At 53.7% G+C, this 27,069-nt stretch overlaps 1 protein-coding gene across 2 annotated transcripts in view; it reads right to left on the reverse strand.

The window, feature by feature from the left end:
• Window positions 1-27,069, reverse strand: part of vps52 (VPS52 subunit of GARP complex) — a 126,941-nt gene that overhangs the window by 1,993 nt on the left and 97,879 nt on the right. For both annotated transcript variants that reach the window (XM_073034622.1, XM_073034631.1), the window contains 6 exons: window positions 25,487-25,610; window positions 23,127-23,222; window positions 18,760-18,867; window positions 17,985-18,050; window positions 15,306-15,417; window positions 85-203 (listed from right to left, as the gene is read on the reverse strand). In XM_073034622.1, coding sequence (XP_072890723.1) covers window positions 85-203; window positions 15,306-15,417; window positions 17,985-18,050; window positions 18,760-18,867; window positions 23,127-23,222; window positions 25,487-25,610 — 625 coding nt within the window. The remainder of the gene's footprint in view (window positions 1-84; window positions 204-15,305; window positions 15,418-17,984; window positions 18,051-18,759; window positions 18,868-23,126; window positions 23,223-25,486; window positions 25,611-27,069) is intronic.

A 27,069-nucleotide genomic window follows, 5' to 3' on the forward strand; every position in this document is an offset into this window, starting at 1 on the left:
AGAGTGAGCTAACGTCACACACTCCAGAATCCTCCACCCTCCCATACCTCCCCCCAGGACTGTGACCCCTGCATCCCCACCCACCTGTATGATGCCCGTGCCATTGCGGAAATTGGTGAAGGACCTCATCACGTCCTGGCTCAGGGCTTCTACTGATTGCTTCCAGGTCGCGGCAAACCCCCGAACCAGCTGCACCACACGTCCTGAGACAACAGGGAGGTTGACAGTCAGCAGAAGTGAGGGAGAGGTCCCGCGCTGGGTGACTCGCAGTCAGTGCAACGTTTTACAGCACTATCCGCTGTCCAAGGTGGGCTTCCTCAGGGTGCTCCAGTTTCATCCCACACAGACAACAATCGACAGGTTAGGGTTAGTGAGGTGTGGGCGTGCTATGTTAGCACTGGAGGTGTTAACAGTTGTGGACTTTCCCTACATGTCTCGATGTCTAACAGCTGATCTTATCTGTGTGAGGAGTCTCTTTCGATTGTTGTGGGAAAAGTGGGTTTGAATTTGTGGGGAAGAAGGAAGCTGTAGTAATGGGAAGGGAACTACCTGATTCTATATTCTAAAGGGATAAGAATTTAACTTCAGGCTGAAATGGAGATAAAATTGAAGATTTAAAAATTTAAAGTTTAAATGGTGATAACAGAACTGACAGGGTTATATTTGAATGTGCACAGTATACAAAATAATGATCTTGTTAGAAAGATGAGGTTTCGGGTATTTGGAGGCACATGATAAAATAGGCCAAAGTCAGCATAATTTCCTCAGTGGAAAATCTTGCCTGACAAATCTGTTGGAATTCTTTGAAGAAGTAACAAGCAGGATAGACAAAGGAGAATCAGTAAATGTTGTGTACTTGGATTTTCAAGAAGGCCTTGGCTGCTATGAGCCCATGATATTACAGAAAGGAATCTAGCATGGATAAGGCAGTGGCTGATTGGCAGGAGGCAAAGAGTGGGAATAAAGCAAGCCTTTTCTGTTGGAAGCCGGTGACTAGTGGACTAGTTCCACAGGGGACTGTGCTGGAACCGCTTCTTTTAACATTATATGTCATTGATTTCATCGATGAAATTGATGACTTTGTGGCTGTTTGCAGACAATACAAACATGAGTGCAGGAACAGGTAGCGTTTGGATAATAGGGAGTCTGCAGAAGGACGGACAGATTCTGAGAATGAGCAAAGAGGCAGATTAAATATAGTGTTGGGAAGTGTATGGTCATGCACTTTGACAGAAATAATAAAGGTGAAAACCATTTTTCAACTGCAAAACAAATTCAGAAGTCAAAGATACAAAAGGACTTGGGAGTTCTCATGGAGGGTTCCAAAGGTTAACATTGAAATTGAGCTGGAGTAAGGCAGGCAAATGTAATGTTAACATTTGTTCCGGAAGACTGGAATACAAAAGTAACCTGAGGCTTTATAAAGCATTGGTCAGACCAGTGAGGAGGAGGGGGTGCCCCTGTGGGACGGATGCTGTGGAGAGGTCTGATGTTTCTGAGGGGGAGGGGTGCCAGTGTAGAGAGGTGTGATGTTTCTGAGGGGGAGGGGTGCCAGTGTAGAGAGGTGTGATGTTTCTGAGGGGGAGGGGTGCCAGTGTGGAGAGGTGTGATGTTTCGGAGGGGGGGGTGCCAGTGTGGAGAGGTGTGATGTTTCTGAGGGGGAGGGGTGCCAGTGTAGAGAGGTGTGATGTTTCTGAGGGGGAGGGGTGCCAGTGTAGAGAGGTGTGATGTTTCTGAGGGGGAGGGGTGCCAGTGTGGAGAGGTGTGATGTTTCGGAGGGGGGGTGCCAGTGTGGAGAGGTGTGATGTTTCTGAGGGGGAGGGGGGGACAGTGTGGAGAGGTGTGATGTTTCTGAGGGGGAGGGGTGCCAGTGTGGAGAGGTGTGATGTTTCTGAGGGGGAGGGGTGCCAGTGTGGAGAGGTGTGATGTTTCTGAGGGGGAGGGGTGCCAGTGTGGAGAGGTGTGATGTTTCTGAGGGGGAGGGGTGCCAATGTGGAGAGGTGTGATGTTTCTGAGGAGGAGGGGGTGCCAGTGTTGAGAGGTGTGATGTTTCTGAGGGGGAGGGGGTGCCAGTGTGGAGAGGTGTGATGTTTCTGTGGGGGAGGGGTGCCAGTGTGGAGAGGTGTGATGTTTCTGAGGGGGAGGGGTGCCAGTGTGGAGAGGTGTGATGTTTCTGAGGGGGAGGGGTGCCAGTGTGGAGAGGTGTGATGTTTCTGAGGGGGAGGGGTGCCAATGTGGAGAGGTGTGATGTTTCTGAGGAGGAGGGGGTGCCAGTGTTGAGAGGTGTGATGTTTCTGAGGGGGAGGGGGTGCCCCTGTGGAGAGGTGTGATGTTTCTGAGGGGGAGGGGTGCCAGTGTGGAGAGGTGTGATGTTTCTGAGGGGGAGGGGTGCCAGTGTGGAGAGGTGTGATGTTTCTGAGGGGGAGGGGTGCCAGTGTGGAGAGGTGTGATGTTTCTGAGGGGGAGGGGTGCCAGTGAGGAGAGGTGTGATGTTTCTGAGGGGGAGGGGTGCCAGTGTGGAGAGGTGTGATGTTTCTGAGGGGGAGGGGGTGCCGCTGTGGAGAGGTGTGATGTTTCTGAGGGGGAGGGGTGCCAGTGAGGAGAGGTGTGATGTTTCTGAGGGGGAGGGGGGACAGTGTGGAGAGGTGTGATGTTTCTGAGGGGGAGTGGGGACAGTGTGGAGAGGTGTGATGTTTCTGAGGGGAAGGGGTGCCAGTGTGGAGAGGTGTGATGTTTCTGAGGGGGAGGGGGTGCCCCTGTGGAGAGGTGTGATGTTTCTGAGGGGGAGGGGTGCCAGTGTGGAGAGGTGTGATGTTTCTGAGGGGGAGGGGGGACAGTGTGGAGAGGTGTGATGTTTCTGAAGGGGAGTGGGGACAGTGTGGAGAGGTGTGATGTTTCTGAGGGGAAGGGGTGCCAGTGTGGAGAGGTGTGATGTTTCTGAGGGGGAGGGGGTGCCCCTGTGGAGAGGTGTGATGTTTCTGAGGGGGAGGGGGTGCCCCTGTGGAGAGGTGTGATGTTTCTGTGGGGGAGGGGTGCCAGTGTGGAGAGGTGTGATGTTTCTGAGGGGGAGGGGGGACAGTGTGGAGAGGTGTGATGTTTCTGAGGGGGAGTGGGGACAGTGTGGAGAGGTGTGATGTTTCTGAGGGGAAGGGGTGCCAGTGTGGAGAGGTGTGATGTTTCTGAGGGGGAGGGGGTGCCCCTGTGGAGAGGTGTGATGTTTCTGAGGGGGATGGGTGCCAGTGTGGAGAGGTGTGATGTTTCTGAGGGGGAGGGGTGCCAGTGTGGAGGGGTGTGATGTTTCTGAGGGGGAGGGGGTGCCCCTGTGGAGAGGTGTGATGTTTCTGAGGGGGAGGGGGTGCCAGTGTGGAGAGGTGTGATGTTTCTGAGGGGGAGGGGGGACAGTGTGGAGAGGTGTGATGTTTCTGAGGGGGAGTGGGGACAGTGTGGAGAGGTGTGATGTTTCTGAGGGGAAGGGGTGCCAGTGTGGAGAGGTGTGATGTTTCTGAGGGGGAGGGGGTTGCCCCTGTGGAGAGGTGTGATGTTTCTGAGGGGGATGGGTGCCAGTGTGGAGAGGTGTGATGTTTCTGAGGGGGAGGGGTGCCAGTGTGGAGGGGTGTGATGTTTCTGAGGGGGAGGGGGTGCCCCTGTGGAGAGGTGTGATGTTTCTGAGGGGGAGGAGTGCCAGTGTGGAGAGGTGTGATGTTTCTGAGGGGGAGGGGTGCCAGTGTGGAGGGGTGTGATGTTTCTGAGGGGGAGGGGGTGCCAGTGTGGAGAGGTGTGTGTTTCTGAGGGGGAGGGGGGACAGTGTGGAGAGGTGTGATGTTTCTGAGGGGGAGTGGTGCCAGTGTGGAGAGGTGTGATGTTTCTGAGGGGGAGGGGTGCCAGTGTGGAGAGTTGTGATGTTTCTGAGGGGGAGGGGGTGCCAGTGTGGAGAGGTGTGATGTTTCTGAGGGGGAGGGGGTGCCAGTGTGGAGAGGTGTGATGTTTCTGAGGGGGAGGGGGTGCCAGTGTGGAGACGTGTGATGTTTCTGAGGGGGAGGGGTGCCAGTGAGGAGAGGTGTGATGTTTCTGAGGGGGAGGGGGGTGCCAGTGTGGAGAGGTGTGATGTTTCTGAGGGGGAGGGGGGACAGTGTGAAGAGGTGTGATGTTTCTGAGGGGGAGGGGTGCCAGTGTGGAGAGGTGTGATGTTTCTGAGGGGGAGGGGGGACAGTGTGGAGAGGTGTGATGTTTCTGAGGGGGAGGGGGGTGCCAGTGTGGAGAGGTGTGATGTTTCTAAGGGGGAGGGGTGCCAGTGTGGAGAGGTGTGATGTTTCTGAGGGGGAGGGGTGCCAGTGTGGAGAGGTGTGATGTTTCTGAGGGGGAGGGAGGACAGTGTGGAGAGGTGTGATGTTTCTGAGGGGGAGGGGGGACAGTGTGGAGAGGTGTGATGTTTCTGAGGGGGAGGGGGGTGCCAGTGTGGAGAGGTGTGATGTTTCTGAGGGGGAGGGGTGCCAGTGTGGAGAGGTGTGATGTTTCTGAGGGGGAGGGGTGCCAGTGTAGAGAGGTGTGATGTTTCTGTGGGGGAGGGGTGCCAATGTGGAGAGGTGTGATGTTTCAGAGGGGGAGGGGTGCCAGTGTGGAGAGGTGTGATGTTTCTGAGGGGGAGGGGGTGCCAGTGTGGAGAGGTGTGATGTTTCTGAGGGGCAGGGGGTGCCAGTGTGGAGAGGTATGATGTTTCGAAGGGGGGGTGCCAGTGTGGAGAGGTATGATGTTTCAGAGGGGGGGTGCCAGTGTGGAGAGGTGTGATGTTTCTGAGGGGGAGGGGGTGCCAGTGTGGAGAGGTGTGATGTTTCTGAGGGGCAGGGGGTGCCAGTGTGGAGAGGTATGATGTTTCGAAGGGGGGGTGCCAGTGTGGAGAGGTATGATGTTTCGAAGGGGGGGGTGCCAGTGTGGAGAGGTATGATGTTTCAGAGGGGGGGGTGCCAGTGTGGAGAGGTGTGATGTTTCTAAGGGGGAGGGGTGCCAGTGTGGAGAGTTGTGATGTTTCTGAGGGGGAGGGGGTGCCAGTGTGGAGAGGTGTGATGGTTCTGAGGGGGAGGGGGTGCCAGTGTGGAGAGGTGTGATGTTTCCGAGGGGGATTGGTGCCAGTGAGGAGTGTTGTGATGTTTCTGAGGGGGGGGGAACAGTGTGGAGAGGTGTGATGTTTCTGAGGGGGAGGGGGGACAGTGTGGAGAGGTGTGATGTTTCTGAGGGGGGAGGGGTGCCAGTGTGGAGAGGTGTGATGTTTCCGAGGGGGAGGGGTGCCAGTGTGGAGAGGTGTGATGTTTCTGAGGGGGAGGGGGTGCCAGTGTGGAGAGGTGTGATGTTTCTGAGGGGGAGGGGTGCCAGTGTGGAGAGGTGTGATGTTTCTGAGGGGGAGGGGTGCCAGTGTGGAGAGGTGTGATGTTTCTGAGGGGGAGGAGTGCCAGTGTGGAGAGGTGTGATGTTTCTGAGGGGGAAGGGGTGCCAGTGTGGAGGGGTGTGATGTTTCTGAGGGGGAGGGGGTGCCCCTGTGGAGAGGTGTGATATTTCTGAGGGGGATTGGTGCCAGTGAGGAGAGGTGTGATGTTTCAGAGGGGGAGGGGTGCCAGTGAGGAGAGGTGTGATGTTTCTGAGGGGGAGGGGTGCCAGTGTGGAGAGGTGTGATGTTTCTGAGGGGGAGGGGGTGCCAGTGTGGAGAGGTGTGATGTTTCTGAGGGGGAGGGGGGCCAGTGTGGAGGGGTGTGATGTTTCTGAGGGGGAGGGGGTGCCCCTGTGGAGAGGTGTGATGTTTCTGAGGGGGAGGAGTGCCAGTGTGGAGAGGTGTGATGTTTCTGAGGGGGAGTGGTGCCAGTGTGGAGAGGTGTGATGTTTCTGAGGGGGAGGGGTGCCAGTGTGGAGAGGCGTGATGTTTCTGAGGGGGAGGGGTGCCAGTGTGGAGAGGTGTGATGTTTCTGAGGGGGGGGGGTTGCCAGTGTGAAGAGGTGTGATGTTTCTGAGGGGGAGGGGTGCCAGTGTGGAGAGGTGTGATGTTTCTGAGGGGGAGGGGTGCCAGTGAGGAGAGGTGTGATGTTTCTGAGGGGGAGGGGGTGCCAGTGTGGAGAGGTGTGATGTTTCTGAGGGGGAGGGGGGGACAGTGTGGAGAGGTGTGATGTTTCTGAGGGGGAGGGGGGACAGTGTGGAGAGGTGTGATGTTTCTGAGGGGGAGGGGGGGACAGTGTGGAGAGGTGTGATGTTTCTGAGGGGGAGGGGGGTGCCAGTGTGGAGAGGTGTGATGTTTCTGAGGGGGAGGGGTGCCAGTGTGGAGAGGTGTGATGTTTCTGAGGGGGAGGGGTGCCAGTGTAGAGAGGTGTGATGTTTCTGAGGGGGAGGGGGTGCCAGTGTGGAGAGGTGTGATGTTTCGGAGGGGGGGTGCCAGTGTGGAGAGGTGTGATGTTTCTGAGGGGCAGGGGTGCCAGTGTGGAGAGGTGTGATGTTTCTGAGGGGGAGGGGTGCCAGTGTGGAGAGGTGTGATGTTTCTGAGGGGGAGGGGTGCCAGTGTGGAGAGGTGTGATGTTTCTGAGGGGGAGGGGGGTGCCAGTGTGGAGAGGTGTGATGTTTCTGAGGGGCAGGGGGTGCCAGTGTGGAGAGGTGTGATGTTTCTGAGGGGGAGGGGGGACAGTGTGGAGAGGTGTGATGTTTCTGAGGGGGAGGGGGTGCCAGTGTGGTGAGGTGTGATGTTTCTGAGGGGGAGGGGTGCCAGTGTGGAGGGGTGTGATGTTTCTGAGGGGGAGGGGGTGCCCCTGTGGAGAGGTGTGATGTTTCTGAGGGGGAGGAGTGCCAGTGTGGAGAGGTGTGATGTTTCTGAGGGGGAGTGGTGCCAGTGTGGAGAGGTGTGATGTTTCTGAGGGGGAGGGGGTGCCAGTGTGGAGAGGTGTGATGTTTCTGAGGGGGAGGGGGTGCCAGTGTGGAGAGGTGTGATGTTTCTGAGGGGGAGGGGTGCCAGTGTGGAGAGGTGTGATGTTTCTGAGGGGGAGGGGGGTGCCAGTGAGGAGAGGTGTGATGTTTCTGAGGGGGAGGGTTGCCAGTGTGAAGAGGTGTGATGTTTCTGAGGGGGAGGGGGGGACAGTGTGGAGGGGTGTGATGTTTCTGAGGGGGAGGGGGGACAGTGTGGAGAGGTGTGATGTTTCTGAGGGGGAGGGGGGACAGTGTGGAGAGGTGTGATGTTTCTGAGGGGGAGGGGTGCCAGTGTGGAGAGGTGTGATGTTTCTGAGGGGGAGGGGTGCCAGTGTGGAGAGGTGTGATGTTTCTGAGGGGGAGGGGTGCCAGTGTGGAGAGGTGTGATGTTTCTGAGGGGGAGGGGTGCCAGTGTGGAGAGGTGTGATGTTTCTGAGGGGGAGGGGTGCCAGTGTGGAGAGGTGTGATGTTTCTGTGGGGGAGGGGTGCCAATGTGGAGAGGTGTGATGTTTCAGAGGGGGAGGGGTGCCAGTGTGGAGAGGTGTGATGTTTCTGAGGGGGAGGGGGGTGCCAGTGTGGAGAGGTGTGATGTTTCTGAGGGGGAGGGGGTGCCAGTGTGGAGAGGTGTGATGTTTCTGAGGGGGAGGGGGGTGCCAGTGTGGAGAGGTGTGATGTTTCTGAGGGGGAGGGGTGCCAGTGTGGAGAGGTGTGATGTTTCTGAGGGGGAGGGGTGCCAGTGTGGAGAGGTGTGATGTTTCAGAGGGGGGGTGCCAGTGTGGAGAGGTGTGATGTTTCTGAGGGGGAGGGGGGTGCCAGTGTGGAGAGGTGTGATGTTTCTGAGGGGGAGTGGTGCCAGTGTGGAGAGGTGTGATGTTTCTGAGGGGGAGGGGTGCCAGTGTGGAGAGGTGTGATGTTTCTGTGGGGGAGGGGTGCCAGTGTGGAGGGGTGTGATGTTTCTGAGGGGGAGGGGGTGCCAGTGTGGAGAGGTGTGATGTTTCTGAGGGGGAGGGGGGGACAGTGTGGAGAGGTGTGATGTTTCTGAGGGGGAGGGGTGCCAGTGTGGAGAGGTGTGATGTTTCTGAGGGGGAGGGGGTGCCAGTGTGGAGAGGTGTGATGTTTCTGAGGGGCAGGGGGTGCCAGTGTGGAGAGGTGTGATGTTTCTGAGGGGCAGGGGGTGCCAGTGTGGAGAGGTGTGATGTTTCAGAGGGGGAGGGGGTGCCAGTGTGGAGAGTTGTGATGTTTCTGAGGGGGAGCGGGGAACAGTGTGGAGAGTTGTGATGTTTCAGAGGGGGAGGGGGTGCCAGTGTGGAGAGGTGTGATGTTTCTGAGGGGGAGGGGTGCCAGTGTGGAGAGGTGTGATGTTTCAGAGGGGGAGGGGTGCCAGTGTGGAGAGGTGTGATGTTTCGGAGGGGAGGTGCCAGTGTGGAGAGGTGTGATGTTTCTGAGGGGGAGGGGGTGCCAGTGTGGAGAGGTGTGATGTTTCTGAGGGGGAGGGGGTGCCAGTGTGGAGAGTTGTGATGTTTCTGAGGGGGAAGGGGTGCCAGTGTGGAGAAGTGTGATGTTTCTGAGGGGGAGGGGGTGCCGCTGTGGAGAGGTGTGATGTTTCTGAGGGGGAGGGGTGCCAGTGTGGAGAGGTGTGATGTTTCTGAGGGGGAGGGGGTGCCAGTGTGGAGAGGTGTGATGTTTCTGAGGGGGAGGGGGTGCCCCTGTGGAGAGGTGTGATGTTTCTGAGGGGGAGGGGTGCCAGTGTGGAGAGGTGTGATGTTTCTGAGGGGGAGGGGTGCCAGTGTGGAGAGGTGTGATGTTTCTGAGGGGGAGGGGTGCCAGTGTGGAGAGGTGTGATGTTTCTGAGGGGGAGGGGTGCCAGTGAGGAGAGGTGTGATGTTTCTGAGGGGGAGGGGGTGCCAGTGTGGAGAGGTGTGATGTTTCTGAGGGGGAGGGGGGACAGTGTGGAGAGGTGTGATGTTTCTGAGGGGAAGGGGTGCCAGTGTGGAGAGGTGTGATGTTTCTGAGGGGGAGGGGTGCCAGTGAGGAGAGGTGTGATGTTTCTGAGGGGGAGGGGTGCCAGTGAGGAGAGGTGTGATGTTTCTGAGGGGGAGGGGGTGCCAGTGTGGAGAGGTGTGATGTTTCTGAGGGGGAGGGGGGACAGTGTGAAGAGGTGTGATGTTTCTGAGGGAGAGGGGTTGCCAGTGTGGAGAGGTGTGATGTTTCTGAGGGGGAGGGGTGCCAGTGTGGAGGGGTGTGATGTTTCTGAGGGGGAGGGGGTGCCCCTGTGGAGAGGTGTGATGTTTCTGAGGGGGAGGAGTGCCAGTGTGGAGAGGTGTGATGTTTCTGAGGGGGAGTGGTGCCAGTGTGGAGAGGTGTGATGTTTCTGAGGGGGAGGGGTGCCAGTGTGGAGAGGTGTGATGTTTCTGAGGGGGAGGGGGGTGCCAGTGTGGAGACGTGTGATGTTTCTGAGGGGGAGGGGTGCCAGTGAGGAGAGGTGTGATGTTTCTGAGGGGGAGGGGGTGCCAGTGTGGAGAGGTGTGATGTTTCTGAGGGGGAGGGGGGACAGTGTGGAGAGGTGTGATGTTTCTGAGGGGGAGGGGGGACAGTGTGGAGAGGTGTGATGTTTCTGAGGGGGAGGGGTGCCAGTGTGGAGAGGTGTGATGTTTCTGAGGGGGAGGGGTGCCAGTGTAGAGAGGTGTGATGTTTCTGTGGGGGAGGGGGTGCCAATGTGGAGAGGTGTGATGTTTCAGAGGGGGAGGGGTGCCAGTGTGGAGAGGTGTGATGTTTCTGAGGGGGAGGGGGGTGCCAGTGTGGAGAGGTGTGATGTTTCTGAGGGGCAGGGGGTGCCAGTGTGGAGAGGTATGATGTTTCGAAGGGGGGGTGCCAGTGTGGAGAGGTATGATGTTTCAGAGGGGGGGTGCCAGTGTGGAGAGGTGTGATGTTTCTGAGGGGGAGGGGGTGCCAGTGTGGAGAGGTGTGATGTTTCTGAGGGGCAGGGGGTGCCAGTGTGGAGAGGTATGATGTTTCGAAGGGGGGGTGCCAGTGTGGAGAGGTATGATGTTTCGAAGGGGGGGTGCCAGTGTGGAGAGGTATGATGTTTCAGAGGGGGGGTGCCAGTGTGGAGAGGTGTGATGTTTCTAAGGGGGAGGGGTGCCAGTGTGGAGAGGTGTGATGTTTCTGAGGGGGAGGGGGTGCCAGTGTGGAGAGGTGTGATGGTTCTGAGGGGGAGGGGGTGCCAGTGTGGAGAGGTGTGATGTTTCCGAGGGGGATTGGTGCCAGTGAGGAGTGTTGTGATGTTTCTGAGGGGGGGGGAACAGTGTGGAGAGGTGTGATGTTTCTGAGGGGGAGGGGGGTGCCAGTGTGGAGAGGTGTGATGTTTCTGAGGGGGAGGGGTGCCAGTGTGGAGAGGTGTGATGTTTCTGAGGGGGAGGGGGTGCCAGTGTGGAGAGGTGTGATGTTTCTGAGGGGGAGGGGTGCCAGTGTGGAGAGGTGTGATGTTTCTGAGGAGGAGGGGTGCCAGTGTGGAGAGGTGTGATGTTTCTGAGGGGGAGGGGTGCCAGTGTGGAGAGGTGTGATGTTTCTGAGGGGGAGGGGGTGCCAGTGTGGAGAGGTGTGATGTTTCTGAGGGGGAGGGGGGACAGTGTGGAGAGGTGTGATGTTTCTGAGGGGGAGGGGGGACAGTGTGGAGAGGTGTGATGTTTCTGAGGGGGAGGGGGTGCCAGTGTGGAGAGGTGTGATGTTTCCGAGGGGGAGGGGTGCCAGTGTGGAGAGGTGTGATGTTTCTGAGGGGGAGGGGGTGCCAGTGTGGAGAGGTGTGATGTTTCTGAGGGGGAGGGGTGCCAGTGTGGAGAAGTGTGATGTTTCTGAGGGGGAGGGGTGCCAGTGTGGAGGGGTGTGATGTTTCTGAGGGGGAGGGTTGCCAGTGTGGAGAGGTGTGATGTTTCTGAGGGGGAGGAGTGCCAGTGTGGAGAGGTGTGATGTTTCTGAGTGGGAGTGGGTGCCGCTGTGGGACGGATGCTGTGGAGAGGTGTGATATTTCTGAGGGGGATTGGTGCCAGTGAGGAGAGGTGTGATGTTTCAGAGGGGGAGGGGGTGCCAGTGTGGAGAGGTGTGATGTTTCTGAGGGGGGAGGGGTGCCAGTGTGGAGAGTTGTGATGGTTCTGAGGGGGAGGGGGTGCCAGTGTGGAGAGGTGTGATGTTTCTGAGGGGGAGGGGTGCCAGTGTGGAGGGGTGTGATGTTTCTGAGGGGGAGGGGGTGCCCCTGTGGAGAGGTGTGATGTTTCCGAGGGGGAGGAGTGCCAGTGTGGAGAGGTGTGATGTTTCTGAGGGGGAGTGGTGCCAGTGTGGAGAGGTGTGATGTTTCTGAGGGGGAGGGGTGCCAGTGTGGAGAGGTGTGATGTTTCTGAGGGGGAGGGGTGCCAGTGTGGAGATGTGTGATGTTTCTGAGGGGGAGGGGTGCCAGTGAGGAGAGGTGTGATGTTTCTGAGGGGGAGGGGTGCCAGTGTGGAGAGGTGTGATGTTTCTGAGGGGGAGGGGGTGCCAGTGTGGAGAGGTGTGATGTTTCTGAGGGGGAGGGGGGCCAGTGTGGAGGGGTGTGATGTTTCTGAGGGGGAGGGGGTGCCCCTGTGGAGAGGTGTGATGTTTCTGAGGGGGAGGGGTGCCAGTGTGGAGAAGTGTGATGTTTCTGAGGGGGAGGGGGTGCCAGTGTGGAGAGGTGTGATGTTTCTGAGGGGGAGGGGGTGCCAGTGTGGAGAGGTGTGATGTTTCTGAGGGGGAGGGGTGCCAGTGTGGAGAAGTGTGATGTTTCTGAGGGGGAGGGGGGTGCCAGTGTGGAGAGGTGTGATGTTTCTGAGGGGGAGGGGTGCCAGTGTGGAGAGGTGTGATGTTTCTGAGGGGGAGGGGTGCCAGTGTGGAGAAGTGTGATGTTTCTGAAGGATTAGGGGTGCCAGTGTGGAGAAGTGTGATGTTTCTGAGGGGGAGGGGTGCCAGTGTGGAGAGGTGTGATGTTTCTGAGGGGGAAGTGGTGCCAGTGTGGAGAGGTGTGATGTTTCTGAGGGGGAGGGGTGCCAGTGTGGAGAGGTGTGATGTTTCTGAGGGGGAGTGGTGCCAGTGTGGAGAGGTGTGATGTTTCTGAGGGGGAGGGGTGCCAGTGTGGAGAGGCGTGATGTTTCTGAGGGGGAGGGGGTGCCAGTGTGGAGAGGTGTGATGTTTCTGAGGGGGAGGGTTGCCAGTGTGAAGAGGTGTGATGTTTCTGAGGGGGAGGGGTTGCCAGTGTGGAGAGGTGTGATGTTTCTGAGGGGGAGGGGTGCCAGTGAGGAGAGGTGTGATGTTTCTGAGGGGGAGGGGGTGCCAGTGTGGAGAGGTGTGATGTTTCTGAGGGGGAGGGGGGACAGTGTGGAGAGGTGTGATGTTTCTGAGGGGGAGGGGGGACAGTGTGGAGAGGTGTGATGTTTCTGAGGGGGAGGGGGGACAGTGTGGAGAGGTGTGATGTTTCTGAGGGGGAGGGGGGTGCCAGTGTGGAGAGGTGTGATGTTTCTGAGGGGGAGGGGTGCCAGTGTGGAGAGGTGTGATGTTTCTGAGGGGGAGGGTTGCCAGTGTGGAGAGGTGTGATGTTTCTGAGGGGGATGGGTGCCAGTGTGGAGAGGTGTGATGTTTCTGAGGGGGAGGGGTGCCAGTGTAGAGAGGTGTGATGTTTCTGAGGGGGAGGGGGGTGCCAGTGTGGAGAGGTGTGATGTTTCGGAGGGGGTGTGCCAGTGTGGAGAGGTGTGATGTTTCTGAGGGGCAGGGGTGCCAGTGTGGAGAGGTGTGATGTTTCTGAGGGGGAGGGGTGCCAGTGTGGAGAGGTGTGATGTTTCTGAGGGGGAGGGGTGCCAGTGTGGAGAGGTGTGATGTTTCTGAGGGGGAGGGGGGTGCCAGTGTGGAGAGGTGTGATGTTTCTGAGGGGCAGGGGGTGCCAGTGTGGAGAGGTGTGATGTTTCTGAGGGGGAGGGGGGACAGTGTGGAGAGGTGTGATGTTTCTGAGGGGGAGGGGGTGCCAGTGTGGAGAGGTGTGATGTTTCTGAGGGGGAGGGGTGCCAGTGTGGAGGGGTGTGATGTTTCTGAGGGGGAGGGGGTGCCCCTGTGGAGAGGTGTGATGTTTCTGAGGGGGAGGAGTGCCAGTGTGGAGAGGTGTGATGTTTCTGAGGGGGAGTGGTGCCAGTGTGGAGAGGTGTGATGTTTCTGAGGGGGAGGGGGTGCCAGTGTGGAGAGGTGTGATGTTTCTGAGGGGGAGGGGGGTGCCAGTGTGGAGAGGTGTGATGTTTCTGAGGGGGAGGGGTGCCAGTGTGGAGAGGTGTGATGTTTCTGAGGGGGAGGGGGTGCCAGTGAGGAGAGGTGTGATGTTTCTGAGGGGGAGGGTTGCCAGTGTGAAGAGGTGTGATGTTTCTGAGGGGGAGGGGGACAGTGTGGAGGAGTGTGATGTTTCTGAGGGGGAGGGGGGACAGTGTGGAGAGGTGTGATGTTTCTGAGGGGGAGGGGGGACAGTGTGGAGAGGTGTGATGTTTCTGAGGGGGAGGGGTGCCAGTGTGGAGAGGTGTGATGTTTCTGAGGGGGAGGGGTGCCAGTGTGGAGAGGTGTGATGTTTCTGAGGGGGAGGGGTGCCAGTGTGGAGAGGTGTGATGTTTCTGAGGGGGAGGGGTGCCAGTGTGGAGAGGTGTGATGTTTCTGAGGGGGAGGGGTGCCAGTGTAGAGAGGTGTGATGTTTCTGTGGGGGAGGGGTGCCAGTGTAGAGAGGTGTGATGTTTCTGAGGGGGAGGGGTGCCAATGTGGAGAGGTGTGATGTTTCAGAGGGGGAGGGGTGCCAGTGTGGAGAGGTGTGATGTTTCTGAGGGGGAGGGGGGTGCCAGTGTGGAGAGGTGTGATGTTTCTGAGGGGGAGGGGGTGCCAGTGTGGAGAGGTATGATGTTTCTGTGGGGGAGGGGTGCCAATGTGGAGAGGTGTGATGTTTCAGAGGGGGAGGGGGTGCCAGTGTGGAGGGGTGTGATGTTTCTGAGGGGGAGGGGGTGCCAGTGTGGAGAGGTGTGATGTTTCTGAGGGGGAGGGGGGACAGTGTGGAGAGGTGTGATGTTTCTGAGGGGGAGGGGTGCCAGTGTGGAGAGGTGTGATGTTTCTGAGGGGGAGGGGTGCCAGTGTGGAGAGGTGTGATGTTTCTGAGGGGCAGGGGGTGCCAGTGTGGAGAGGTGTGATGTTTCTGAGGGGCAGGGGGTGCCAGTGTGGAGAGGTGTGATGTTTCAGAGGGGGAGGGGGTGCCAGTGTGGAGAGTTGTGATGTTTCTGAGGGGGAGAGGGAACAGTGTGGAGAGTTGTGATGTTTCAGAGGGGGAGGGGGTGCCAGTGTGGAGAGGTGTGATGTTTCTGAGGGGGAGGGGTGCCAGTGTGGAGAGGTGTGATGTTTCTGAGGGGGAGGGGTGCCAGTGTGGAGAGGTGTGATGTTTCAGAGGGGGAGGGGGTGCCAGTGTGGAGAGGTGTGATGTTTCGGAGGGGAGGTGCCAGTGTGGAGAGGTGTGATGTTTCGGAGGGGGGGGTGCCAGTGTGGAGAGGTGTGATGTTTCTGAGGGGGAGGGGGTGCCAGTGTGGAGAGGTGTGATGTTTCTGAGGGGGAGGGGGTGCCAGTGTGGAGAGTTGTGATGTTTCTGAGGGGGAAGGGGTGCCAGTGTGGAGAAGTGTGATGTTTCTGAGGGGGAGGGGGTGCCGCTGTGGAGAGGTGTGATGTTTCTGAGGGGGGAGGGGTGCCAGTGTGGAGAAGTGTGATGTTTCTGAGGGGGAGGGGGTGCCGCTGTGGAGAGGTGTGATGTTTCTGAGGGGGAGGGGGTGCCAGTGTGGAGAAGTGTGATGTTTCTGAGGGGGGAGGGGGTGCCGCTGTGGAGAGGTGTGATGTTTCTGAGGGGGAGGGGTGCCAGTGTGGAGAGGTGTGATGTTTCTGAGGGGGAGGGGTGCCAGTGTGGAGAGGTGTGATGTTTCTGAGGAGGAGGGGGTGCCAGTGTGGAGAAGTGTGATGTTTCTGAGGGGGAGGGGGTGCCAGTGTGGAGAAGTGTGATGTTTCTGAGGGGGAGGGGGTGCCAGTGTGGAGAAGTGTGATGTTTCTGAGGGGGAGGGGGTGCCAGTGTGGAGAAGTGTGATGTTTCTGAGGGGGAGGACCTGCCCCTGTAGGATGGTTGCCATGGAGAGGTGTGATGTTTGAGTTTATTGGAGCGGCACCTTCGGACCAAAACAGACAGATGGTGAAGGTGGTCTCCCAGTGCTCTGGGTTAGTTGGACCCTGCACAGGGCTTGCTGTGGAGGGGGTCTCTGCACAGGGCTTGCTGTGGAGGGGGTCTCTGATTCTGCCTGGATCCATTCAGCACTTACCCTCCTCACTTTTCAGCTTGTCCGCCTGACCTTTCTCCATGAGGCTCTCCGCCTCTTTCACAAATGCAATCATCCCTCCGAACGGCGGCGAGAGGATCTCCTCAATGAACTCCTGACAGAAAACACACCACAGGTATCAAAATAAAACCCTACAGACCCAGGGGAAACAGGGCAACATCGGGTACAGACACAGTGTGAAAACAGGGCAACAGTGGGTACAGACACAGTGGGAAACAGGGCAACATCGGGTACACAGTGTGAAACAGGGTAACGTCGGGTACAGATACAGAGTGAAAACAGGACAACGTCGGGTACAGACACAGTGTGAAAACAGGGAAACATCGGGTACAGACACAGTGTGAAACAGGGCAACATCGGGTACAGACACAGTGTGAAACAGGGCAACGTCGGGTACAGACACAGCGTGAAACAGGGCAACATCGGGTACAGACACAGAGTGAAACAGGGCAACGTCGGGTACAGACACAGTGTGAAACAGGGCAACATCGGGTACAGACACAGTGTGAAACAGGGCAACGTTGGGTACAGACACAGTGTGAAACAGGACAACGTCGGGTACAGACACAGTGGGAAACAGGACAACGTCGGGTACAGACACAGTGTGAAACAGGGCAACGTCGGGTACAGACACAGTGGGAAACAGGACAACGTCGGGTACAGACACAGTGTGAAACAGGACAACGTCGGGTACAGACACAGTGGGAAACAGGACAACGTCGGGTACAGATACAGTGTGAAACAGGGCAACGTCGGGTACAGACACAGAGGAAACAGGACAACGTCGGGTACAGACACAGTGTGAAACAGGGCAACATCGGGTACACAGTGTGAAACAGGGAAACATCGGGTACACAGTGTGAAACAGGGTAACATCGGGTACAGACACAGTGGGAAACAGGACAACGTCGGGTACAGACACAGTGGGAAACAGGACAACGTCGGGTACAGACACAGTGTGAAACAGGACAACGTCGGGTACAGACACAGTGGGAAACAGGACAACGTCGGGTACAGATACAGTGTGAAACAGGGCAACGTCGGGTACAGACACAGAGGAAACAGGACAACGTCGGGTACAGACACAGTGTGAAACAGGGCAACATCGGGTACACAGTGTGAAACAGGGAAACATCGGGTACACAGTGTGAAACAGGGTAACATCGGGTACAGACACAGTGTGAAACAGGGCAACATCGGGTACAGACACAGTGTGAAAACCGGGCAACATCGGGTACAGACACAGAGTGAAACAGGACAACATCGGGTACAGACACAGTGTGAAACAGGGAAACATCGGGTACAGACACAGTGTGAAAACAGGGCAACATCGGGTACAGACCCAGTGTGAAACAGGGCAACGTCGGGTACAGACACAGTGTGAAACAGGGCAACATCGGGTACAGACCCAGTGTGAAACAGGGCAACATCGGGTACACAGTGTGAAACAGGGCAACATCAGGTACAGACACAGTGTGAAACAGGGAAACATCGGGTACAGACACAGTGTGAAAACCGGGCAACATCGGGTACAGACACAGTGTGAAACAGGGCAACATCGGGTACAGACACAGTGTGAAAACAGGGCAACATCGGGTACAGACCCAGTGTGAAACAGGGCAACATCGGGTACACAGTGTGAAACAGGGCAACATCGGGTACAGACACAGTGTGAAACAGGGAAACATCGGGTACAGACACAGTGTGAAAACCGGGCAACATCGGGTACAGACACAGTGTGAAACAGGGCAACATCGGGTACAGACACAGAGTGAAAACAGGGCAACATCGAGTACAGACACAGTGTGAAACAGGGCAACGTCGGGTACAGATACAGTGTGAAACAGGGCAACGTCGGGTACAGACACAGTGTGAAACAGGGAAACATCGGGTACACAGTGTGAAACAGGGTAACATCGGGTACAGACACAGTGTGAAACAGGGCAACATCGGGTACAGACACAGAGTGAAACAGGGCAACATCGGGTACAGACACAGTGTGAAACAGGGCAACGTCGGGTACAGACACAGTTGGAACCAGGAAAATCCCAGTATAGATGCAGTGAGAAACAGGAAAATGCCGGGTACAAACACAGAGGAAACAGGGCAATATCACGTACATACACAATGGGAAACAGGAAAAATCCCAGTACAGACACAAGTGGGAAACAGGAAAATCCCAGGTAAAGTGGCAGTGGTACATACTATTCTTTCTTGGGGCTGGGAATACTGGAACTGAAACTGGGAATGAAGGAGCAAGAAATCAGAAATGCTGAGCCACAGGGTATCAGGGATGTTGGAGAACAGACGGGATATATTGGGTAATGGTGATCAGGAATGTGGGAGTATGTATCAGAATCGAAGAATAACCCACTATTTGTAAGCTGGGAATGTTGTCAGCATGGGAGCCAGGAACATTGGGACAGTAACTAGCACACCCCCTCCCACACACTCCCCCCAGTTCCCATTCTAGGAACGCTACAAAAAGTGCAGCTGGCCTCTCAGTTCACAGGCTGGCAACACCAGAGTATAATTCAGATATTCAGGCGCACGTAAATGTCTGTAAGCCCACTTTACCCGTGGTCGAGGTTATCCGCCAGGCACCAGATTCCAATCCTCGTCCTGGCCCATCTAGAAACTGGTTGAGGAGGGGTTACTCACCTGAGTTCGGGCACCCAGAAGCTGCTGGAAACTCTCCACCTCCTTGCTGTCATCAGCTGCCCGCTCCTGGAGACAGAAATTCCAGGATAAAGAGCAGGAATCATAGTAACTGGCATACTGATTCACTGGGACATCCAGAGATGTACTGGATGGGGTTGTGTTACAGAAGCTGACACCCCAACCAGCTCCATTTCCTGCCCGTACTTCAAACCCCTACCAACCCCCCGCTCACACCCATCCCCCAACCTTGTCTCTTACCCCTCTCCATGTGACCATAAGAGATAGGAGTATTCAGCCCATCAAGGCTTTTCCGCCATTTTGTCATATCTGATTTATTATCTCTCTCAGCCCCATTCTCCTGTCTTCTCCCCATAATCTTTGACTCCTTGACTAATCAAGAATGTATCCACCTCAGCTTTAAATACAGTCAATAACTTGGCCTCCATAGCTGTCTGTGACGATGAATTCCACAGATTCACTACCCTCTGATTGAAGAAATTCCTGCACTTCTCTGTTCTAAATGGACATCCCTCTAGACTGAGGCTGTGCCCTCTGGTCCTGAATTCCCCCACAGCAGGAAACATCCTCTTCACATCCACTCTATCTCCACCTGTGAATATTCAATGGGTTTCATTGAGATTCCCCCTCATTTTTCTAACCTGCAGTGAATACAGGCCCACAGCTATCAAAAGCTCCTCGTACATTAATCCTTTCATTCTTACGCTCTCCAATGCTATCCCATCTTTCATGGATAAGGGGAGAGGATGGGACTCACCATTAAGACGCCCAGCATCATGTCATAGTTGTTAATGAGGAAGATCAGCTGCTCCTTCCGAGAAGCGAACTCCGCGGCCATCCGCAGCACAAAGTTCTCCACCTCCACCTGAGCGGCCAAAGGCAAGCAGCGTCATTAGGATCCGAATCATACCACCAGCACTTGTCATGAAATTTGTTCTTTAGCAGCAGCGGTACAATAACAAAGAAGTACATAACATAAGAAAAAATATATAAAAAGTCAATTAATACGTAGTGCAAAAAGAGAGCAAAAACACAGGGGTAGTGTTGATGGGTTCATTGTCCATTCAGAAATCCGATGGTGAAGGGGAAGAAGCTGTCCTGAAATGTTGAGTGTGTGTCTTCAAGCTCCTGTTCCTGTTCCTTGATGGTAGCAATGAGAAGAGGGAACACCCTGGGTAATGGGAGACTTTACTGATTGTGCCCTTGATGCTGGAGAGGCTAATGCCCACAATGGAACTGGCTGGGTTTGTCTGCAGCTGTTTCTGGTCCAATGCAGTGGCCATTTCGCACTAGACAGTGACACAAACTGTTCGAATACTCTGCACGGTACATCTGTAGACAATTGTGAGAGCATTTGGTAACATATCAATTCTTCTCAAACTCCGAATGAAATATTGCCACTGTTGTAATAGCATCAGTATGTTGGGCCCAGGACAGATGCTCAGAGATACCCAGGAACATGAAACTGCTCATCCTTTCCACTACTGACCCTTCGACAGGGTCCGGTGTGTGGTCCTGGACTGCCTTTGCCTGAAGTCCACGTATTTCTTGGTGTTCCTGAAACTGAGTGCAAGTTTTGACAACACCCAATCAGCTGATCTATCTCACTCATTACTGCCTGTCTGTCACCGAGAGCGAGTGTGTGCACAGGGAAGGGGGACGAGAAGGAGCCCATCATGCTGGCCAGCAAGACACTGCATAAGCAGGGTGACACAGTAACGCATCTGTCAGCGTAACTATTTATTTTCTGTTCAGAGTTACAGGACCTTCCTACCCAATGAGGCCATGCCAGCCAATTAAACGGCACGCAGCTCATCCACGGACTGTGTTGGACGTTGATGCAAACGACACATTTCACTGTATGCTTTGATGTGCGTGTGATGCAAGACTAATCCCTTTTAAAGGAACCAGAATTGCCAGCCAGGAGCTACAGGGAGAAACCCACATTCTCATTGCTCTGTGCAGCCCAGGCACTACCCCGGATAAGCAGCCTCACCACACAACCTTGCCCCAGATCCCTGGCTCAATCCTGCTGGTCGTGCTGCTGCAGAAGGAGGACCCCACTCATACATGAGGATGAGTGTGACTGAACATATGAGATGGAGGTCGAAAAGTCCATGGGCACAGAAACCACACATGGCTGGCACTGGAGAGAGTTCAGCATGATTGTGGGAGTGAAGGGGTTAACCCATGGTGAGTGTTTGATGGCTCTGGGTGTGTACTCACTGGAGTTTCGAAGAATGAGGGCGAATCTCACTGAAACCTATTGAACACAGAAAGGCCTTGATAGAGTGGTTCCATTAGACAGACAGCATGGATTCACAAAGGGCAGGTTCTGTTTGACAAATTTACTGGAGTTCTTTGAGGAAATAATGATTGCAGTGGATAGAGGGGAACAGGTGGATGTTGTATACATGGATTTCCAGAAGGCGTTCAATAAGGTGCCACACAAGAGACTTATAAATAAGATACGGATGCATGGAGTCAGAGGAAGTGTATTGGCATGAATAGAGGATTGGTTAACCAATAGAAGGCAGAGAGTTGGTATAAATGGGTGTTTCTCCAGTTGGCATTCAGTGGAGAGTGGGGTGCCGCAGGGGTCGGAGCTGGGCCCGCAGCTGTTTACCACTTACATTGATGATTTGGAAGAGGGGACTGAGTGTAGCGTAGCAAAATTTGCTGATGACACTAAACTGAGTGGAAAAACAAATTGAACAGAGGATGTGGAGAGTCTGCAGAGGGATATAGGTAGGTTAAGTGAGTGGGCCAATGTCTGGCAGATGAAATACAACGTTGGTAAATGCGAGATCATCCACTTTGGAAGGAATAATAGAAGAGCAGATTATTATTTAAATGGTGAAAGATTGCAGCATGCTATTGTGCAGAGGGACCTGGGAGTGCTTGTGCATGAATCACAAAAAGTTGGCTTTCAGGTACAACAGGTTATTAAGAAGGCAAATGGAATGTTGGCCTTCATCACTAGAGGGATTGAATTCAAGAGCAGGGAGGTCATGCTGCAACTATACAGGGTACTGGTGAGGCTGCACCTGAAGTACTGTGTGCAGTTCTGGTTTCCATACTTGAGGAAGGATGTACTGGCTTTGGAGGCAGTGCAGAGGAGGTTCACCAGGTTGATTCCAGAGATGAAGGGGTTAACCTATGAGGAGAGGTTAAGTCGCCTGGGACTATACTCTCTGGAGTTCAGAAGAATGAGAGGGGATCTTATAGAAACATACAACATTTTTAAAGGGCTAGATAAGATAGAAGTAGAAAAGTTGTTTCCATTGGTAGGTGAGACTAGAACCAGGGGACATTGCCTCAAGATTCAGGGAGAAGATTTAGGACGGAAATGAGGAGAAACTGTTTTTCCCAGAGAGTGGTGAATCTGTGGAATTCTCTGCCCAGGGAAGCAGTTGAGGTTTCTTCACTAAATATATTTAAGATACAGTTAGATAGGTTTTTACATAGTAAGGGAATTGGAGTATCGTGTTCAGTTTTGGCCTCCAAATTTGAGGAAGGACATTCTTGCTATTGAGGGAGTGCAGCGTAGGTTCACCAAGGTTAATTCCCGGGATGGCGGGTCTGTTATATGTTGAAAGATTGGAGCGACTGGGCCTGTATACACTGGAATTTAGAAGGATGAGAGGGGATCTGATTGAAACATATAAGATTATTAAGGGATTGGACACGCTAGAGGCAGGAAACATCTTCCCGGTGTTGGGGGAGTCCAGAACCAGAGGCCACAGTTTAAGAATAAGGGGTAGGCCATTTAGAACGGAGTTGAGGAAAAACTTTTTCACCCAGAGAGTTGTGGATCTATGGAATGCTCTGCCTCAGAAGGCAGTGGAGGCCAATTCTCTGGATGCTTTCAAGAAAGAGTTACATAGAGCTCTTAAAGATAGCGGAGTCAAGGGCTATGGGGAGAAGGCAGGAACGGGGTACTGATTGTGGATGATCAGCCATGATCACATTGAATGGCGGTGCTGGCTAGAAGGGCCCAATGGCCTACTCCTGCACCTATCGTCTCTTGGAATTAAGGGCTATGGGGAAAAGGCAGGTAGATGGAGCTGAGTTTGCGGACAAATCAGCCATGATCTTATTGAATGGCGGGGCAGGCTCGATGGGCCGGATGGCCTACTCATGCTCCTATTTCTTATTTTCTTATGAGTGGATGTGGAGAGAATGGGGTGGGGGGGGGGGTCTAGGACTAGAGGTACAGCCTCAGAATAGAGGGATGTCCATTTAGAACAGAGATGAGGAGGAATTTCTTTAGCCAAGAGGGTGGTGAATCTATAGAATTCATTGCCACAGATGGCTGTGAAGGTCAAGTAATTGGGTATAGTTAAAGTGGAGGTTGACAGGTTCTTCATTAGTCAGGGCATGAAAGGTTATGGTGAGAAGGCAAGAGAATGGTGGAGCAGACTCAATGGGCTGAATGGCCTACTTCTGCTCCTTTGTGGTGTGCTCTTATTCCAACACAGGCATTGTGCAGAAGCTTGATGAGGTTACTATTTAGAGTGCACTGTCTTTGCACTGTAATAAGTTAGTGGTCCGGGAAGCTGTTCACCCAGAGTGTGCGTGCACACACTCACATACACACGAAGCTAGGAGGTGGGTAGGGGTTAGAAGGTCATATTACAGGTATTACAGGTCATAATAAAAACTATGAATTATAGCAAATATATATATTAAATTAAATAAGTAATACAAGAAGTGAGCAAAAAAAATTAACAGAAATGGTGAGCTACTGTGGTGAGGTTCATTATTCAGTCAGAAATCTACTGACAGGGGAAGAAGCTGTTCCTGAATCTGTGTGTACCTCCTCCCTGACGGTGGCATGTTCTGGGTGATGGAGGTCATCAATGATGGAAGGCGCCTTTTTGAGGCATCACCTTTTGAAAGTGTGCTGGATGCTGGGAAGGCTGGTGTCCATGATGGAGCAGTCTGGGAGGGTGGGAAAGGGGCCTATTTTGGTGTTATTCTGCTGAACATTGTCAGTATGCTTTGTTGGTGCTGGAATATGTCACAACACTTGGATGCTGCTCCAGCACTCTCAGGTGTTACACTCTAGGATTTGAGCACAGTCCGTTGACTGTGAATGCTGAGCTGGGCCTAAACACCGACCTGAAGCTGTGCGAGTAGATTATGCGTCTTCTCGTTGGGGTAAGTTTCATTGATGCTGACGATCGCCGAGGAGAACTCTGCGTACCGCCTGGTGACCTGCGGGGGGAAGTGACCACAGGTACACAATCAGCAAGGGACAACAGCATTGAATTGAATTGACTTTTATTTCTTACACATTTCACATACAAGAGGAGTAAAAATCTTTAAGTTATGTCTCCATCTAAATGTGCAATGTGCAATCATAGTAATTTACAATGAATGAAACAGTCAATGTAATATCGAGTACACTCAAATCAACGTGAGTTCATCGGCCTGATGGCCTGGTGGAAGAAGCTGTCCTCCGGAGCCTGTTGGTCCTGGCTTTTATGCTGTGGTACCATTTCCCAAATGGTAGCAGCTGGAATAGATTGTGGTTGGGATGGTTTGGGTCCCCAGTGATCCCACGGGCCCTTTATACACACCTATCCTTGTAAATGTCCTGAATCATGGGAAGTTTACAACTACAGATGCACTGAGCGTGTCTGCACCACTCTCTGTAGTTGTGCCCCTGTGGAAAGTTCTTAGGATTTGGAGCCCATACCAAACTTCCTCAACCGTCTAAGGTGAAAGAGGGGCTGTTGTGCCTTTTTCACCACACAGCTGGTGTGTACAGACCATGTGAAACCCTTGGTGATGAGGATGCCAAGGAACTTAAAGCTGTTCACCCTCTCAACCCCAGATCCATTGATGTCAGTAGGGGTTAGCCCGTCTCTATTCCTCCTGTAATCCTGTAATGCTTTTGTAACATTGAGAGAGGTTGTGTTCTTGACACCACTGTGTCGGAGAGATAACTTCTTCCCTGTTGGCCATCTCATTATTGTTTGAGGTCAGGCCAATCAATGTAGTGTCGTTGGCAAATTTAATTAGCAGATTCGAGCTGTGGGTGGGGATACTGTCATGGGTACACAGGGAGTAAAGGAGGGGACTCAGTACGCAGCCCTGAGGGGCTCCTGTATTGAGAGTCAGAGGGTTGGAGGTGAGGGAGCCTGACAGGAAGTCCAGAATCCAGCTGCACAATGCAGGGTGAAGGCCAAGGTCTCTGAGCTTCCTGTTGAGCCTGGATGGAACTATGGTGTTGAATGCTGAACTGTAGTCCAAGACCAGTATTCTCACATAAGCATCCTTCTTCTCCAGATGTGTAAGGACGGTGCGTCAGGTACACAATCAGTGAGGGACCAAACAGTGTTAGAGTTATACACCACTGCAAGAACAATACATGCCCTTTGGTCCATCTAGCCTGTGCCAAAGTAGTCTAGTTCCATCAACTCACCACAGGACCACAGCCCTCCATACCCCTCTCATCCATGTACTTATCCAAAATTCTCTTAAATGTTCCAGTCGAACCCACATCCAGTTCATCCACACTCTCAACACCCTCTCAGTGAGAAGTTCTCCCTCAGGTTCCACTCATCTCCAGTTATATTCCCACCCAACCTCGGTGGAAAAAGCCAAATTGCATTTAACCTATCTATTCCCCTCATTATTCTGTATACCTCCATCAAATCTTTCCTCATTCTCCTGCGCTCCAGGGCGTAAAGTCCTAACCTATTCAACCTTTCCCTATAACTCAGGACCTCAAGTCCTGGCCATAGCCTTAGAAATTTCTCCGTACTCTTTGAATCTTATTGACCCTCTCCTGTGCCACCATGTTTAAAGAATTATGGACATCTGAAATGTTTGGAACAGGAACAGACTCTTCAGCCCACAGTGTTGTGCCGAATCAGTTAACTTAGTAATCTAATTGTGAATTAATCTCTTTTGCCTACACAATGTCCATATCCTTCCATTTTCCTCACATTCGTGTGCCTATCGAAACATCTTGTAAGCAGCACATTCCAGGCACCCACTGCTCTCTGTATAAAAGATAAATTTGCCCTTCACATCTCCTTTGAAACGAACCCCTCTCACCTTAAATACATGCCGTTTGGTATTAGGCATTTCATTCGTGGGAAAAAGATACTGTCTTACTCTCTGACGCCTAACTCTGCCACGGACTGTCCCAAACCCAGCTGTGAAAGGAGGAGGATTTATGCATGTTGCGAACCCATCCTGTAGAAACATAAGCTACAGGAATGACAGCAGAGGCTTCAAAGGTCTCAGTCGCAGGCCAGAAAGGATCTTTGCTTGGAGGATGTATGGCTGAGCAACACCAGGACAGAGGACTCTGGCAAGCTGCTCTTGGCGGCCTATGCTTCAGTAAGGTGATGGGCTTATACCTCTCAGGCTGTGTCTGGGACATGAGAGTCGTGTTAGCCTGTCCAACACTCTAACATAACCAGCAACCCCATCCCCCAACCCTCAGAGGCCCGGGAGCTCCTCACATAGTGTGGGCGGGTGTCGAGGGCACCGAGTCTCTGTGGGTCCGTGTTACGAATGCTCTGAATGTTCAGCTCCAGGATGTATTCAAACCTTGGCCAGAGTATTTCCAGTAGGGTGTCCCAGTACCTGCAAAGTTCAATATTGTTTAACATCATTCCTGTACACAAGGGTAAAGGAGAATGAAATCATTTTTACTCCAGATCCAATGCAACACCAAAGATACAATAAAGACAATAATAATAATAATCATAAAATCATAAAGGTTAATACATGTCCAGTACTGTGTCCAGTTCTGGTTGGAGTACTGTGTCCAGTTCTGGTCACCTCAGTATAGGAAGGATGTGGAAGCATTGGAAAGGGTACAGAGGAGATTTACCAGGATGCTGCCTGGTTTAGAGAGTATGGATTATGATCAGAGATTAAGGGAGCTAGGGCTTTACTCTTTGGAGAGAAGGAGGATGAGAGGAGACATAATAGAGGTGTACAAGATATTAAGAGGAACAGACAGAGGGAACAGCCAGCGCCTCTTCCCCAGGGCACCACTGCTCAGTACAAGAGGACATGGCTTTAAGGTAAGAGAAGGAAAGTTCAAGGGGGATATTAGAGGAAGGTTTTTCACTCAGAGAGTGGTTGGTGTGTGGAATGCACTGCCTGAGTCAGTGGTGGAGGCAGATACACTAGTGAAGTTTAAGAGACTACTAGACAGGTGTATGGAGGAATTTAAGGTGGGGGGTTATATGGGAGGCAGGGTTTGAGGGTCGGCACAACATTGTGGGCCGAAGGGCCTGTAATGTGCTGTACTATTCGATGTTCTATAAGATAACTTCTATACATACATATGTCCCTGGGCTGTGCATAAGGTGACTGATGGGAAATAATAAAGTAGTGGTGGAGTTCGTGGTGGGGGTGTTGATCGGCCCTACTGCTTGGGGAAAGTAACTGTTTTTGAGTCTGGTGGTCCTGGTGTAGCCTCCTCCCTGACGAGAGTGGGAACAACAGTCCATGAGCAGGGTGAGTGGGATCCTTTGTGACCTCACTCTCTCTCTCACACACACACACACACACACACACACACACTCTCTCTCTCACTCACACACACACACACACACACACACACGCACGCACACACACACACACACACACACTCTCTCTTTCACTCACACACACACACACACACACTCTCTCTCTCACTCACACACACACACACACACACACTCTCACACACACACTCACACACACACACACACACACACTCTCTCTCTCACTCACACACACACACACACTCTCTCTCTCACTCACACACACACACACACACACACACACACTCTCACACACACACACACACACACACTCTCACACACACACACACACTCACACACACACACACACACTCTCACACACACACACACACACACACACTCTCTCTCTCTCACTCACACACACACACACACACACACACACACACACACACACACACACACACACACACACACACACACACACTCTCACACACACACACACACACACACACACACACCCTCCCCCCCCTTACTCACTGGCTCAGTGTCTGAAATTGTTTTCTCAT

Source organism: Hemitrygon akajei, chromosome 2 (genome assembly GCF_048418815.1).
Source record: "Hemitrygon akajei chromosome 2, sHemAka1.3, whole genome shotgun sequence".
Lineage (NCBI taxonomy): Eukaryota > Metazoa > Chordata > Chondrichthyes > Myliobatiformes > Dasyatidae > Hemitrygon > Hemitrygon akajei.